The sequence below is a fragment of the Cetorhinus maximus genome, chromosome 2, assembly GCF_964194155.1.
Source record: "Cetorhinus maximus chromosome 2, sCetMax3.hap1.1, whole genome shotgun sequence".
In the NCBI taxonomy this organism is placed as follows: Eukaryota; Metazoa; Chordata; class Chondrichthyes; order Lamniformes; family Cetorhinidae; genus Cetorhinus; species Cetorhinus maximus.
Window position 1 is genome coordinate 135,547,058 of NC_135880.1, and position 17,670 is coordinate 135,564,727.

Below are 17,670 nucleotides of genomic sequence, written 5' to 3' on the forward strand. Positions count from 1 at the left end.
ACTGTCTTCCATCTGGGTGGGACTGCAATAGCCTGGTACCATTCTTATTAATCCAGTTGCCTGCAATGGCTTCTCCTCACTCCTGCACCATTACCTCTAGGATTTTCCAAGGATCTATCCTTGATCTTATTTCTCATCTACATTCTGCTCCTTGCTGACATCATCCACAAAACAGGGCGTTGGTTTTCACATGTACACTACCTCAATACCACCTGCTCCACTGTTGCTAAATTGTCAGACTGCTTGACTGACATCCAGAAATGGATGATTAGAAATTTGGTCTAATTAAATATTTCAAAAAAACTGAAGCCATTGGCTTTAGTCCCTGCTATAGACTTCATGCACTTGCTACTGATTTCATGTCTCTCCTGGGAAACTGTCTAAGGCTGAATCAGGTTGCTCAGAACCTTGGTGTCACTTTGACCCCGAAATGAGCTTCCAACCTCATGTCCACACCATCACTGAGGCTGGCTATTTCCACCTCCCTGAAATCTCCTGACTTTGCTTCTGCCTCAGTTCGTCTGCTACCCTCATCCATGCCATCGTCACCTCTAGACTTAATTCCAATGTACTTCTGGCAGGCCTCCCACATTCTACCTTTTTATAAATTTAAGGTAATCAAAAACTCTGCTGCCCATGTCCTACTTCGCACCAAGTCCCTCTATTTTACCACCCCTGTGCTTATAGGCCTACAAGGTTCCCAGTCAAGCAATGCTTCGATTTTAAGATCCTCATCCTTGTTTTCAAACCACCCTATGGCTTCCCCTTTACCCATCTCTGATCCTCTCTAGGCCCACAACCCTCCGAGCCATCTCGATTACCTGATTCTGGCCTCTTGAGCATCTCCGATTTTAATCACTCCACCATTGATTGCCTTCAGCTGCCTAGCCCTAAGCTTTGGAATTCCCTCTAAACCTCGCTACCTCTCTTTATTGCTTTAAGATGTTCCTTAAAACCTACCTCTGAGCCATTTGACTCCAGCCCATTCCAGCTTTTTGTTGGCCATCTGCCTTAATATTGTAGTTTTGTCAAATTTTGCTTTGTTACGCTCATGTGAAGCATCTGGGGACATTTATTATATAAGCACTATATAAATACAAGTTATTGTTGTGATCCTGAGTGGATCTAATGTCTCTTTAATGTAATTAAAGTTCTTGTGGTGCAGTTTAGGATATGGGCAGCAGAGATTTGGATGAGCTCAGGTCAATAAAGGGTGAAAGATGGAATGCTGACCAAGAAATCTCTGGATGAGGTTTAAGCAGCCAACATAATGGCAGGGACAGGTGATGTTGTGTAGGTCATAGTAGGTGGTCTTTGTGGTGGAGAGGATTATGGGGTCAGATGCTAAGCGCAGGGTGAAATAGGAGGCTAAAGTTAGAAACACAGAAAAATAGAAGCAGGGCTAGGTCATTCGGCCCTTCGAGCCTGCTCTGCCATTCAATATGATCATGGCTGATCCTCTACCTCAAAGCCATACTCCTGCACTCTCCCTATACCCCTTGATGCCTTTAGAGTCTAGAAATCTATCTATTTCCTTCATAAATATATTCGGTGACTTGGCCTCCACAACCCTCTGTGGTAGAGAATTGCACAGGTTCACCACCCTCTGAGTGAAGAAGTTTCTCCTCATCTCAGTCCTAAATGGCCTACTCTGTATCCTGAGATTCTGACCCCTTGTTCTAGACCCCCCCAGCCAGAGGAAACATCATCCCTACATCCTACATTTTATACGTTTCAATGAGATCCTCTCTCATTCTTCTAAACTCCAGTGAATACAGGCCTAGTCAGTCCAATCTCTCCTTATACGACAATCCTGCCATCCCAAGAATCAGTCTGGTGAACCTTTGTTGCACTCCCTCTATGGCAAGTATATCCTTTGAGGTAAGGAGACCAAAACTACAGACAATACTCCAGGTGTGGTCTCACCAAGGCCTTGTATAGCTGCAATAAGACATCCTTGCTCCTGTACTCAAGTCGTCTCACAATGAAGGCCAACATACCGTTTGCCTCCTTAACTGCTTGCTGCACCTGCATGCTTGCTTTCAGTGATTGGTGTACAAGGACATCCAGGACCCTTTGTGCATCAATATTTCCCAATCTATCACCATTTAACTAATACTCTGCCATTCTGTTTTTCCTACCAAAGTGGATAACATCACACTTATCCACATTATACTGCATCTGCCATGTATTTGCTCACTCACTCATCGTGTCTAAATCGACTTGAAGCCTCCTAACATCCTTCTCACCACTCATATTCCCACCTAGTTTTGTCATCAGCAAACCTGAAAATATTACATTTGGTTCCCTCATCCAAATCATTGATATAAATTGTGAATAGCTGGGGCCCAAACACTAATCCTTGCGGTACCCCACTAGTCACTGCCTGCCATTCCGAAAAAGACCCATTTATTCCTACCCTCTGTCCCCTGTCTGCTAACCAATTCTCAGTCCATAAGACCACAAGATGTAGAAGCAAAAATCGGCTCATCGAGTCTGCTCCACCATTAAATGAGGTCATGGCTGATCTGATAATCCTCAACTCCACTTTCCTGTCTTTTCCCCATAACCCTTGGTTCCCTTATTGATTAAAAATATCTATCTCAGCCTTGAATATACTTAACGACCCAGCCTCTACAGCCCTCTGCAGTAAAGAATTCCATAGATTGATTACCCTCTGAGAGAAGAAATTCCCCCTCATCTCTGTTTCAAATGGGTGCCCCCCTTACTCTGTGATTATGCCCTCTGGTCCTAGACTCTGCCACAAGGGGAAACAACCTCTCAGCATCTACCCTGTCAAGCCCCCTAAGAATCACCTAAGGTCTCTCATTCTTCTAAACTTCAATGAGTACAGGCCCAACCGACTCAACCTCTCCTCATAAGAAAATCCCTCCATCCCCAGGATCAACCTGGTGAATATTCTCTGGACTGCTTCCAAAGCCAGTATATCTCTCCTTAGATAAGGGGACCAAAATTGTTCACAGTATTCTAGATGTGGTCTAGCTAGTGCCTTGTGTAGTTTCAGCAAGACTTCCATATTTTTATACTCCATTCCCTTTGAAATAAAGGCTAACATTCCATTTGCTTTCCCTACTACCTGTTAAACCTGTGTTAGCTTTTTGGGATTCATGCACGAGAACTCCCAAATCCCTCTGTGCTACAGTCTTCTGAAGCCTCTCTCCATTTAAATAATATTCAGCTTCTCTTTTGTTCCTGCCAAAGTGCATAACCTCACATTTTCCCACATTATATTCCATCTGCCAAGTTTTTGCCCACTCACTTAACCTGTCTATATCCCTCTGTAGACTCCTGTGTCACCCTTACCACTTGCCTTTCCACCTATTTTTGTGTCATCCGCAAACTTGGTGATAGTACATTCACTTCACTCATTTATCATTAATATATATTGTAAATAATTGTGGCCCCAACACTGATCCCTGTGGCACTCCATTAGTTACGGGTTGCCATCCTGAAAATGCCTCCTTATCCCAACTCTGTCTTCTATTAGTTAGCCAATTCTCTATCCATGCTAATATACTAGTCCCAACACCTTGGGCTCTTATCTTATTAAGTAGCCTTATGTGTGGCACCTTATCGAACGCCTTTTGGAAATCCAAATATATTACATTTACGGGTTCCCCTTTATCCTGCTTGTTACCTCCTCAAAGAATTCAAATAAATTTGTTAAGCATGATTTCCCCTTCATGAAGCCATGCCAACTCTGCTTGATTAGATTATGTATTTCTAAGTGCTCTGCTATCACGTCCTTTATAATAGACTCCAACATTTTCCCATTGACAAATGTTAAGCTGACTGGCCTATAGTTATCTGTTTTTTTTCTCCCTCCCTTTTTGGATAAGGGTGATACGTTGGCTGTTCTCTAATCCTCTGCGACTTTTCCAGAATGTAAGGATTCTTGGAAGATTACTACCAATGCATCCACTATCTCTGTAGCTACTTCCTTTAAAATCCTAGGATGCAACCCATCAGGTCCAGGGGACTCATTGGTCTTTAAGCCCATTAGTTTCCCTAGTACTTTTTCTCTAGTGATAGTTATTGTATTTATTTCCTTCCCCCATTTTGCCCCTTGATTATTTAGTATTTTTGGTATGCTATTAGTATCTTCTACCGTGAAGACTGAAGCAAAGTATTTATTCAATTCCTCTGCCATTTCCTGTTTCCCCATTAACATATCCCCAGCCTCATTCTCTAAGGGGCCTCTCTCTTCCTTTTTATATATTTAAAGAAGCTCTTACTGTCCGTTTTTATATTACTTGCTAGTTTGCCCTCAAAGTTTATTTTCTCCCTTTTTATTTTTTTGTCATCTTTTGTTGGTTTTTAAAACTTTCCCAATCCTCTGGCTTACCACTAATCTTTGTCACATTGTATATTTTTCTTTCAATTTGATACTATCCTTAACTTCCTTGGTTAACTATGGTTGGTTTATCCCCTTCCTAGAATCCTTTTTCCTCACTGGGATATATCTTTGTTGAGAATCATGAACTATTTTCTTAAACGTCTGCCATCGTTCATCAACCGTCTTTTCTGCTAAACTCCTTTCCCAGTCCACTCCAGCCAACTCTGCTCTCATTCCATTGTAATTACCCTTATTTAAGTTTAGCACAGTTGTTTCCAAGCCAAGTTTCTCACTCTCAAACTGAAGGCTAAATTCTACCATATTATGGTCACTGTTTCCTAGGGGATCCTTTCCTCTGAGATCATTTATTAAACCTACCTCATTACACATTACCAGATCCAAAATTCATGCCAATACATTATCCCAATCCCATGTGCTTTAATTTTGCACACTAACCTCTTATGTGGGACTTTATCAAAAGCTTTCTGAAAATCCTAATACACCACATCTACTGGTTCCCCCTTATCTATTCTGCTAGTTACGTCCTCAAAAAACTCTAGTAGGTTCATCAAACATGATTTCCCTTTCATAAATCCATGCTGACTTCGTCTAATCCTGTTGATATTTTCAAGTGTCCTGTTACAACACCCTTTATAATAGACTCCGGCATGTTCCCCACCGCTGATGTTAGGCTAACTGGTCTGTAATTCACTGTTTTCTCCCTCCCTCCTTTTTAAATAGTGGGGTTACATTTGCTACCCTTCAATCTGCCAGAACTGCTCCAGAATCTTCAGAATTTTGGAAGATGACAACCAATACATCCACTATTTCCATGGCCATCTCCTTTAGTACCCTGGGATATAGATTATCAGGTCCTGGGGATTTATCAGCTTTCAGCCCCATTAATTTCTCCAGCACAGTTTTTTTAGTAATACTAATTGCCTTCAATTCCTCCTTCTCACTAGATCTTTGGTTCCCTCGTATTTCTAGGAAGTTATTTGTGTCTTCCTCTGTGAAGACAGCACGAAAGTAGTCGTTTAATTGCTCTGCCATATCCTTGTTCTCTATTATAAATTCTCCTGTTTCAAACTGTAAGGGATCTACATTTGTCTTCACCAATCTTTTTCTTCTTACACACTTATAGAAGCTTTTACAATCGTATTTTATGTTCCTTGCAAGTTTACACTCATACTCTATTTTTTCCCCTCTTAATCAATCTCTTGGCCCTCCTTTGCTGAATTCTAAACTGCTGCTAATCCTCAGGTTTGCTGCCTTTTTCTAGCAATTTTATATGACTCCCCTTTAGATCTAATACTATCCTTAATTTCTTTTGAAAGACATGGTTGGGCCACTTTTCCTGTTGTGTTTTTGCACCAGAAAGAAATATATAACTGCTGCAGTGCATACATTTGTTCCTTAAATATTATCCATTGCCTATCCATGTCATGCCTTTTAATAAGACCATAAGAACTAGGAGTAGGCAATTCAGCCCCTTGAGCCTTCCCTGCCATTCAATGCGATCATGGATGATCTAATTTCAGCCTCAACTCCAATTTCCCACCCTCTCCCCATAACCTTTCAACCCGTTACTAATTAAAAATCTGTCAATCTCCTCCTTTAAATTTATTCAGCGTCCCGGCATCCATTGCACTCTGAGATAGTGAATTCCACAGATTCACGGCCCTTTTGAGAAAAGTAATTCCTCCTCATCTCTGATTTAAATCTACCACCCCTTAGCCTAAAACTATGGCCTCTTGTTCTAGAATGCCCCACAAGGGGAAACATCTGCTCCACGTCTACTTTGTCTATCCCTTTTAGCATCTTATATACCTCAATTAGATCTCCTCTCATCCTTCTAAACTCTAGCGAGTATAGGCCTAAACTGCTCAATCTCTCCTCATAAGACAAGCCCCACATCTCTGGAATCAATCTAGTGAACCTCCTCTGAACCACCTCCAGTGCAACTACATCCTTCGTCAAGTAAGGGGACCAAAATTGTGCACAGTACTCGAGGTGCGGTCTCGCCAATGCCTTGTACAGTTGCAACAACACTTCCCTATTTTTATACTCTATTCCTTTAGCAATAAATGCCAAAATTCCATTTGCCTTCTTTATTACCTGCTGTACCTGCATACTAGCTTTCAGCGATTCATGCACGAGGACACCCAGATCCTTCTGCACTGAAACATTCTGAAATTTATCTCCATTTTAAATAATAAGTCACATAGAAACTAGGAGCAGGAGTAGGCCATTCGGCCCTTCGAGCCTGCTCCACCATTCATTATGATCATGGCTGATCATCCAACTCAATAGCCTGCTCCCGCTTTCTCCCCATACCCTTTGATCCCTTTCGTCCCAAGAGCTATAATCTAACTTCTTCTTGAAAGCATACAATGTTTTGGTCTCAACTACTTTCTGTGGTAACGAATTCCACAGGCTCACCACTCTCTGGGTGAAGAATTTCTCCTTATCTCAGTCCTAAATGGTCTATCCCATATCCTCAGACTGCGATCCCTGGTTCTGGACTCCCCCACCATCAGGAACATCCTTCCTGCATCTACCCTTTTTATTTTTCCGCCCAAAATGGATAACCTCACACTTATCCACGTTAAACTCCATCTGCCAAATTTTGGCCCATTCATCTAACCTGTCCATATCCATTTGTAAATTTCTTATTTCTTCATTGCAACTTACTTTCCCACCTATTTTGTTGTCATCTGCAAATTTAGCTATAGTACCTTCTAGCCCTGAATCCAAGACATTAATATAGATTGTAAATAGTTGGGGCCCAAGGACCAAACCCTGTGGCACCCCACTAGTCACAGCTTGCCATCCAGAAAAAGACCCATTTATTCCGACTCTCTGCTTTCTGTTGGTTAGTCATCCCGACTCTCTACTTTCTATTGGTTAGCCATGAAGTTCCCCAATCTATCTTGGCCAACTCACACCTCATACCTTCATAGTTTCTTTTATTTAGATTTAGGACCCTAGTTTCGGATTAGACTATTTCACTTTCCAACCTAAGGAAGAATTCTGTCATGTTATGGTCACTGTTCCTTAAAGGACCCCACACTACAAGATTATTAATTAACTCCTTCTCATTGCACAGAACCAAATCTAGGATAGCCTGTTCCCTAATTCATTCCTCGACATACTGGTCTAAAAAAACCATCTCGTGTACATACCAGGAACTCATTTGCCAGAGTATTATTGCTAATTTGGTTTGTCCAGTCTATATGTAGATTAAAAGTCACCCATGATTACTGTAGCACCCTTGTTACATGCATCTCTAATTTCTTGTTTAATACGCCTATAGACAACTCCCACTAATGTTTTATGCCCCTTGTTGCTTCGTAGCTCCACCCAGACTGATTCTACATCTAGATTTTCTGAACCAATATCCTCTCTCATTATTGCACTGATTTCATCCTTAACTGGCAATGCCATGCCATCTCCTTTTCCTTTTTGTCTGCCCTTCCTAAATATTGTATTCCCTTGGATATTCAGTTCCCAGCCTTGGTCACCCTACAGCCTAGTCTCTGTAATTGCATATCATATCATATCATATACCTGTTTACATCTATTTGAGCTCTTAATTATTGTGAATGCTCCGTGCATTCAGATAGAGTGCCTTTAGACTTGTCTTTTTAAATGTTTTTTGTACTATGGCCCTATTTACTGCTAGCCCCCATTTCTTCTACCTTCCACTTTTGCTTTTTACTTTTGTCTTTCATTTCTATCTTTGTTTCCCTCTAGTGTCTCCTCACTCAAGTTCTCATCCCCCTGCCACTCTATTTTAAACCCTCTCCTACAGTACTAGGGAATACCCCGGCGAGGATATTGGTCCCACTCCTGCTGGGATGCAGCCCGTCCAGCTCGTACAGGTCCCATCCTCCCCTGAATCAGTCCCAATGCCTCAGGAATCTAAATCCCTCCCTCCTACACCATTTCTCCAGCCACGCATTCATCTGGTCTATTCTCCTATTCCTAATCTCACTAGTACATGGCACTGGGAGTAATCCTGAGATTGCTACCTTTTAGGTCCTGCTTTTTAATTTATTTCCTAGCTCCCTATATTCTGCTTGCAGGACCTTATCCCTCTTCTTACCTATGCGTTGATACCGATATGGACCACGACCTCTGGCTGTTCACCCTACTCCTTCAGAATATCCTTGAGCTGATCAGTGACATCGTTGGCCCTGGCACCAGGGAGGCAACATGCCATCCTGGTGTCACATCTGTGGCCTCAGAAATGTATATCTGCTCCCCTTACGATTGAATCCCCTATCACTATTGCTCCCCCCCACCCCCCCCCGTGCTCCGTCACCCCCACCACTACCACCATGTGGCTGAGCCACACGTAGTGCCACAGACTTGGCTCTCGATGCATTCCCTTGGGAAACCATCGCCCCCAGCAGTATCCAAAACAGAAAATCTGTTAGAGGGGATGGACACAAGGGACTCCGGCACTACCTGCCTAGTGCCTTTACTCTGTCTGGCGGTCACCCATTCCCTTTCTGCCTGTGCACTCTTTACCTGTGGTCTGACCACCTCTATGTGCTATGTGTTACCCATGAAGATATGGATGCTCCACAGTGACTCCAGACACTACTCCAGATTCAAAACATGAATTTCAAGTAGCTGCAGCTGGAGACACTTCCTGCACACGTGGCCACCATGGACACAGGAAGTGTCCCTGACTTCCCACATTACCCAGGAGGAGCATTTCACGTGACCGAGCTGCCCTGCCGTGACTTACCATTAAATTACTCCCTTTACTTTTACTTCCTCTAGTTTAGAGAATATTAAGGACAGTGGAAATACTCACCAAGTCTTACTTACCAAGGCCTCTGCTCTTCTTTCTGAAGAAAGGTAGAAAATGAAAGATCACCTCCTTCCCTCTTTGTCGAGCTCCCTCACTCACCAAACTCCTACTGAGGACTCAAATGCAGCTCAAAGCAGCACTCCAGTGCAGACCCAGTTTCAAACAGCCTGATTCAGCCTTAGACAGTGGACAAATAGAGGGATGGAATTGGTGGTGACTTTTTTCATGGTAAGAGATGACATTAATGACCTTAGTTTAATTGGAGGAAATAACATTTCATCTCAAACTGGATGTTTAAACATCATTCTTAACAGGCAGGGAAGGAATCAATAGAGAAGGTGATGCTGAGTGTCATCAGCGTATGTGTGGAAGCTTCTGATGATGTCCCAAGGAGCAGCATGCAGATGAGGAACACAAAGGATCCAAATATTAATCTTTGAGGCACTCCAGAGGGAACAATGTGGGTGTTGGAAAAGAAGCCATTTCTGAAGATGCCCTGTTTACAATTGGATAGGTAAAAATGGAACCAGACAAGGGCAGTCCCATTCAACTGGATAACTGAAGAAGTGTTAAAGGGGGCAACCACATGAAAAGGTGCTAACAGGATGAGAAAGTTTAGGAGGGTTAGGGCAATGTAGTCATGGTCGCACAGGATGTAATGTGGCTTTGATAAAGGGAACTCTGGCAGGCTAGAAACTAGTGAGGTTCATATATGGAAAAAATGGGGGCTGGTTTGGGAGACTTCATTCCACGATGATAAATGAGTAGAATAGTGGTTATGATCAGAGCCTAATCAGTGGCAAAATTTGTTCTATTTACGTCTGTGATAGTAAGAATGCTAAACAGTTTGCATTATCCTACTGCACTGGGTTGCTATGCTTGACTATATTCCTCTATTCAGTTCTCTAGCCCTGGGAAGAACTCTTGCCCTTCATTCTCTTTTTAACATTGCAGAACTTGGTTGCTTGTCTGCCCCTTTGGTGTCTTATATTTTTAAAAGCTTGTTCCCTCTTGCAGACTGACTGCGATGAAAGGGTTTTCCAATGCAATGGTAAGAGGAATCTTTCTGAAAACCCAGACAGGCTAACAAATTCCCTATTGTTTAGCCTCTGGAACAGCCTCTTTCAATTAGCATATTAACCACCATTTTCTTTAGAGCACCTTGATACTATGATCCCAGTTTATGGTGAGAGAACACAGATTTACTGTAATTGCCAAACGAATGAGAGCTGAGATTTTATTTAAGTAGCGAGTTGTTACAATCTGGAATGCACTGCTTGAAAGGGTGGTGGAAGCAGATTCAATCATAACCTTCCAAAGAAATGTATATACTTGAAGAGCAAATGGTTGCCCCGGGTTGTGGGGAAAGAGCAGGGAGTGGGGCTAATTGGATAGCTCTTTGAAAGAGTCAGCACAGCCATGAGAGTCTAGACTGCCTCCTTGTGTGCTGTAAGATCCTAAGTGTAAGCAATAAACATGATGTAGTACATTGAAACATTTATATTTGTAACTACAGTAATATTGATCATTCATGATAATTGATTTGCATTTACATTAACAATCTTGTCTTGGCATGTTTATTTATTTGGAGGATACCGTGCTGTTAGTCCAGATCAGATCAATAACAGCTCAGACTTGAAAATCAACTAAAAGCTTATCACTTTGTTTATTTTGGAAGTTGTTTAATTTTTCTGAAGGGATTTCGTTCATCCTGTAATTTCCTTTTTGTTACTGTATACCAATTGGAGCAAAATAGTAGAATTTTTACAGATGGAAATATTCTAATATGTTTTCAAATATTTCAGGTGCTGATTGTACTTAGAGTTGCCTGCCAACTATGGCTGTTGATTATGAAGAGCTGCTTAAGCACTATGAATTACAGGAAACTATTGGTGCAGGTATGCCTTTCTATGCAAATTTACCAGTAAAATGATCTGTATATAGTTTAAAATTATGTTTTTGCCTACAGGAGCACAGACTGAGACACACGATAACTGGCATGCTCTTGACATCGATGCCAGTATAAGGAGTTTCATTTAAATTTGGAAAAAATGTATACACAGAACATATTTTATCAAAGCAAGTGCAGTAAAAATGGTAGATTTCTAGATTCTGTCTCAATCCAGTCCTGACTACTTTGCAGATTTAATTTGGGTAACCTGCCTCTAAAGACTTTTGCCCTATAACTGAATGCACTGTCCTGAATCTCAGAGCTTTTCAGGTGCAATCTGTTTTCTAACTGGCTTGAGTTAAATTAACTTTGACAGTTATTCTTTTCTGAGGTCTCTTCTAACTTCATTGCTATGCAATTTTAGTAACTTTTTCTTAAGTATTTTCTGAAATTTATGGCACTGACTCGGTTTCAAGGTTTATTTGTACTGTAATCCCATCTTAATATTTCCTCTGTATTTTACTTCTTTCTGCTTTTCTTTTTCTTATTTGCACATTGTCACCTCTTTCCCTTCCTGTACTTTTTGCATTGTTGACATTCTAAGGTTTTATTTTAACTCAACTAGATATACAAATACCTCTGTATTTAACTAATCCTATGTTTAGAAAGAGTACCTTTGAACTGAAATATGAACTAATCAGCTATGATCAGTGCATTTTTTTTAAACTGGACTTTTGTTCAGTTAGCCAGAACGGTGGTGAACCAATTTTCTTCCTTTTAGCTGTTTCCACTTAGTCTAGTTCAGACCTCTGATGTTTTTGTTCTTATAAATATCCCTACTTGGAAAGTGATCTTTGTGAGGAATTTTATGTCTGTTTTACCTTTGTCAGTTATACATTGTTGGTCTTCAATTGTTAGTTTAGTCCAGTGCTGTTCACAATTCAGTAGTTCTTCAGACTTTGTTTCCAAGTTCTTAAAGTTCCAGTACCTGTCTTGCACACACAACTTTACGCTCCATTATTTTTCTGAAGCAGATTTACCAACATGCTGCTGATGTTTAAACTTCTGCTTCTGGTAAGGCTCTCGCTCTCTTTTCCAGCATTCCCTTCTCTTGACTCCTATCCCTAAATGGACCCTTTGCTCATGTGGAGGCTAAATGTGAACTGGTGGGGTTGAATGGTATTTTTGTGTTATAATTTCTATGAATTTTAACATTGACATGAATAGTCTGGACCTCAGGTTAACATGGGGGTTGAATTTTCATTTTCACCATTTTTCCATGGTTTCTGCTGCTCTCAGAATTCTGACGAGCAAACTGAAGAGCCCCCATTGAAATTCAACGCTTTGGTGTAATCTTGGGAAAAAATAACATTCTGTCAATTATGCAACCCTTCCTGTTGAAAATAATGGACATGGTCTTGTAGGTCGACCTGTGGTGTAAAGAGGATAAATACAATATTCCAAGGTTCATTGGCCACTGTGTTCGCAATATTTCTAACATTGCTGGAACGTACAAATGTTACAGAAAAATAATTTATACCCCTGTTAATTCAGCTCCTTCACATGCCAGTCTCAGTAACATTTCCAGCTATGCTGCCAGTACTTGGTGCATCCTGTTCAGTTTACAAACAAAAATCTGGAAGCTCAAATAATAGCAGTGATTTTATTTCTTTAAAAAAAAGACTTGCTGCTCTATGGCAATAACCTACCTGATAAAAATTTTAGGTGATGAATTAGTACCATCAAAGGCTTGAAGGTCCCTTATTTCCCTTTCAAAATCCTGAAATTTTCACACATATTTATAAAATTTCAAACACTATATATATATTTTTTTAAATTGTAGTTTCCCCAGGTGGAAGTCACCATCCAAATGGTAGGCTTGTGACATTGTTATACGATGACAACTTGAAAGGTGAGGCGATGCCAGCAGTACAATAACAGTGCATTCACAGAGAAGTTTAGAGTACTGGCAAAGGGTTATTCATCTGAAACATTAACACTTTCTCTTCCTATGGATGTCATCTGACCTGCTGAGTATTTACAGCATTTACTGTTTTTATTCCAAGGTTAAGGTTCCTGGCAAATTGATTTCGGGTTTTTGCTATCTCTAAACCTGTGGTGTATAAACTGTAGGATTATTGAATGAAATAAAGGCGAATTAATGGTGCCCGCCATTATAAGTTTGCTAAAAAAAATCTGGCAATTTACGGAAGTAGAGATATGGGCCTGAATTTTTCCGTCAGCGAGTTGGGGCGGGGCCTGCTCGCCAACGCGAAAATGATGCGGGATGACGTCGGGGCGATTCCCCGATATCATCCCACCCCATTTAAATATTCAGGAAGGCGGGCGGACAGTGAAATCAGCTGTCTGCCCGCCGACCTGTCAATGGCCAATTGAGGCCATTGACAGGGTAGTTGAACCAATTAAAGGCCCTGCCCGTCCACCGGTGGGATGAGGTTTCATGTCTGTTCTTAAAAAGTTTAATAAAGTTTCTGTGCTTTTTATTAACATGTCCCATTTCGTGTGACATTGTCACATGAGGGGGACATGTTAATAATTTTTTTATTTTCTATTTTTTAAGTTAATAAATCTTTCACCAATCTCCCTGAGACATCACTTAGTCTCAGGGAGATGTGTGCATGCGTGAAAGAGCGCACTTTGACAGTTGGGGAACGCACCCCCCCCCCACTGCACAGGAAGCGCATTGCGCTTCCCGTCGGGCAGCCTGCTGGGTGGGCCTTAATTGGCCCGCCCACTCAAAATGGTGGTGGGGCCCATTTCGGCGGCGGCAGTCGGCTGCCCGCAAAATTCTTCCCATGCTATAAGGTCAGAGTTTCCCTAAACATCTGGATGATTTGTGCCACTTTGCTTTTAGTCTTAAGAAAACTCCAAAAATTGTAACCTTGCCACGGACCCCCCCCCCCTCAGTGAAATTCACCATGTACCATGGAATTGCTGGATTTACACCATTAATGCTGATTAACTTCACCACATCCATTTAGGGCTGGTAACTCATGTCGCAAGGACTCTGTTAATGACATGATTGATGACCCTAATATGAAACTTGACCTTGGAGGCCAGAAAGGGAGCAAATGAGGCCATAGAGTGTTATTCCAGTAGGTAATGAATTGTCCTTGGAGGTTTTTCCAAAACTTTCTTAATCTGCTGCGGCAGTATTTTTGTTACAGTCATGCAATCCTCACTCCTGTTGGTGTCATTTTCAGTATACAATGTTGTCTTAAAACTTAAGTGCAAATTAAATAGTATCCGCAAAATTTCTTAAAGGAGCTTGAGTGATAATGTTGTACTTGGCATATCTACCCTCTCATTCACTCATCATTAACTTCTTGAGGACCAATACAACATTTCCCAATCAACTGGATTAAATGTAATTTTTCTGTTTTATTCTTTTAAACTTGTTTTTTATCTCTTAATCTATTCTTTCCCATTCTTTTTTCTGTATTTAACTTGACTCTAATTCACCCTTTTACCTCATTGGCTGTACTTTTCTTCCTGCTTAAATTTCATTGGTTAAGGAGATAGACCAGGGTTTTGGAATCTTTTATCACCTGAAGAACCTTTTTTTAAAAAAAATTACTTAAAATAAAAACTATTGAGAGCCTTTAGATGAAAATTTGGCATTTCTAAACCAAATATTTGGCAAATTGCCAAGTGTCTCTGGTAGAATGTTAAACTTGCATATACAATAAGTAACATACATGTATTGAATTTATGTATCAATAGGGAAAAACAAAAATTAAAGTACTGTAGATCTAACTCTGAAATACTGATTTTTTTGTTTGATATAATTTTGTCAGTAAAGCCATCTGTAAATCAAACTTTAACTTAAGATTTTTAGGATTAAGACCATTTTTGACTATTGCTTCTTGCGATTTAAAAGAAAGCTTCTAATAGTACGCTAAATTATTTATTGTTTCTGTTATATTAGAAACAATAATTGTTGCTACCATTAAACCTGTTCTTCAAATCAAAGATATTATCTATCGCCATGGTATAGCTATACCACTTGAACAGGTATACTTACAGCATGATGATGTTTTTCCTTAAAATAATAATTTGGAACTGTAAAATGCAACATAATGATTAGCCTTTTATTCCCAGATATAAACATGGTTTGTATTTAAATTAATTTTTTTAGGCTTTTTCATGTTAATGCAATCCAACTGGAAATGGTTGGGAGCCGCAAATGAGGTGTTAACGAGCCGTGTGCGGAAGGTGAGGGGAAATGACCAATTGACGCCACTGTCGAGCTGTGGAATTCCAACATATTCTGGGTCAATATTGCTTTCAAACCTTTAGTGTATTCAGTCCCGTTAGTGCAAACACCCAGCCAATTTTGCTAGAACCATTTTCTTGATACTTGTCTATTGTCTGTTTTTCTTTACTTCCTCTCCACCAGATAAGCTCTGAGTAAATTATTGGATAATGCAAGACACACTTGCCTTAAATTTAATAGATTGCTTTTAAGTTTAGAATCAACTGATATGTATGTTACCAGACAATACTTTCTGAATTAGTTCCTAAAAGGATAAATTGATAGAAAAAAACTAAAGTTCATAAACGGCTGCCTTTGTCAATTAAAATTGTACATTTGGTCCCAGTGGAAATGTATGAATCCATTCCAATCGGTGCTTCTGTCTAATGTGAGGCATACTTTTATGAACTCCTGCTTTTAACATCTGTGAGTTACCTGTGATGTTAAAGCTTTAGACACAATATTCTGCACTCATGCAAGAACTATTTGAACTATGTACACCAGTAAGGTCTCTAGAATGATACTTTTAATGGAATGTTATCTATTATTAAATATGTAGCATATAATCAGCTCAGATTTAACATTCACATTTCTTCTGCTGCTGAAGTTTATTTCCACCAATAGCAGAGTATACAAAAAATAAGTTACGCAGTCCCAAAGGATCCCTAAAAAGATACTGGATTCTGACATATTGTGGATCCCAGCAATTTGAACAAACTTCTAAAAGTGAAGTTCAAACCAGTCATGCTGTCAACAATCTAACTGGATGTAGGGGATCAGCGGAGTGACATGGATCAAAGGCAAATAATTGAATCAGAGAAAACAATTCTCTTGAGGCCTCAAGACTGTAGGTACTTGATATCAATATGTTCTGAGTGAAACATTGCAAGCTATTAGTCATTTCAGACACCTGGAAATCTTGATAGATGTGGAAGGAGCACAAGATGGAACTTTTATGTAACTTAAACTTGGGATACTTCATTACTAGGCAATAATTCATGAATATTTAAAATGTAGTTGGCATATTTTTTTCTGACAACTTCAGTGGCCATTCTCTTTGAATTGAAGATAGCCTGCTGACATTTGTTGTTACTCGTGGGAATGTCAGGCAAGGGCACAATTTCATATTCCACTCCCTCTCCAAAGAGGAGAGACAAAGGGATAATAGAATGGGTGAAAGTATTTTTTTAATATTGCAACAGCTTGCTGAAGCTGTGCTGTCTATCTTCTATCTGCCTGCAGTAATCCTCCTTCCCCCAACTGATCGCGAATAAATCTAGCCAATGGGGAAAGTTCCTTTCCCCTGATGACTGGCTGCCCTTGGTCTCATTCCGACTACCACTGATTATATGCTTCATGTTTAATTTGAATTACCCTCCCCTGTCCTTTCCCTACTACCCCATATTTGGTTGTTTTATTCCTCACTCTCTATCCCTGTTAGCATGCAAAATTCCATTGATCTCTTACTAAGCTTGTGCCACTGGAGATTTATGAATACATTTTAAAAATATCCAGGAAAAACTAAATTATTTGAGGGATATTTCATTTAAGGTGCGGAAAGTCTGATATTTTTGTCTGGTGGAAGGTACAATGTTGAAAGTAAAGTTTACTAGTCCTTGTACAAATATCAGGTAAATTGCTCGAGTTGTTTCCCCTTACAGGAGGGTTTGCTAAAGTAAAGCTGGCTCGTCACATACTGACGAAGGAAAAAGTTGCTGTAAAGATCATGGACAAAGAGACACTTGGGGTAAGTTCACAGAAAAATAATGGAAGACTGATATAACCTGAAGCAGCTAACTCCTGTCTTGAGAGTTTGATGTTGAGATATAGTTTTGAAGGTATCATTAAGAACTTTTGAGACTGCCTGTTCATTTCTCTTGAATCCCTTATTGTTGGTTAAGCAAGGCTTTTCATCCCATCAGGCTGTGGCGAATTCAAACAAAGTAGATTGTGCTATATGTTATATGTTTTTCTCTGATAGGAAGACTTGCCTCGTGTTCAAACAGAAATTGAAGCAATGAAGAATTTGAGTCACCAGCATATTTGTCGTTTGTATCATGTTGTAGAGACAGCACAAAAAATCTTCATCATCCTGGAGGTAACTATCTGAATAAAGTCATTTAAAATTAATTGGATGCATTTTCTACTTGAAGTTACAAAATAAACTTCTGTTGTGTTTGAAAATCTGTTGATGAGGATATTGAAGAATGTAAGGAGTGATTGAACTTTTATTCTAATCCAAAATATATAGTATTTAGCATAGGCATTTATTTTTGCCCCATTTCCTTTTTTCAAATTCAACCAAAGAGTTGGCTTGTATT

General features: G+C 40.1%; 1 protein-coding gene across 3 annotated transcripts in view; it reads left to right on the plus strand.

The window, feature by feature from the left end:
- Window positions 1–17,670, plus strand: part of melk (maternal embryonic leucine zipper kinase) — a 119,165-nt gene that overhangs the window by 3,208 nt on the left and 98,287 nt on the right. For all 3 annotated transcript variants that reach the window (XM_078569821.1, XM_078569827.1, XM_078569832.1), the window contains exons 2-4: window positions 10,988–11,080; window positions 17,011–17,096; window positions 17,331–17,447. In XM_078569821.1, the coding sequence (XP_078425947.1) occupies window positions 11,020–11,080; window positions 17,011–17,096; window positions 17,331–17,447 (264 nt within the window). In that variant the 5' untranslated portion in view covers window positions 10,988–11,019. The remainder of the gene's footprint in view (window positions 1–10,987; window positions 11,081–17,010; window positions 17,097–17,330; window positions 17,448–17,670) is intronic.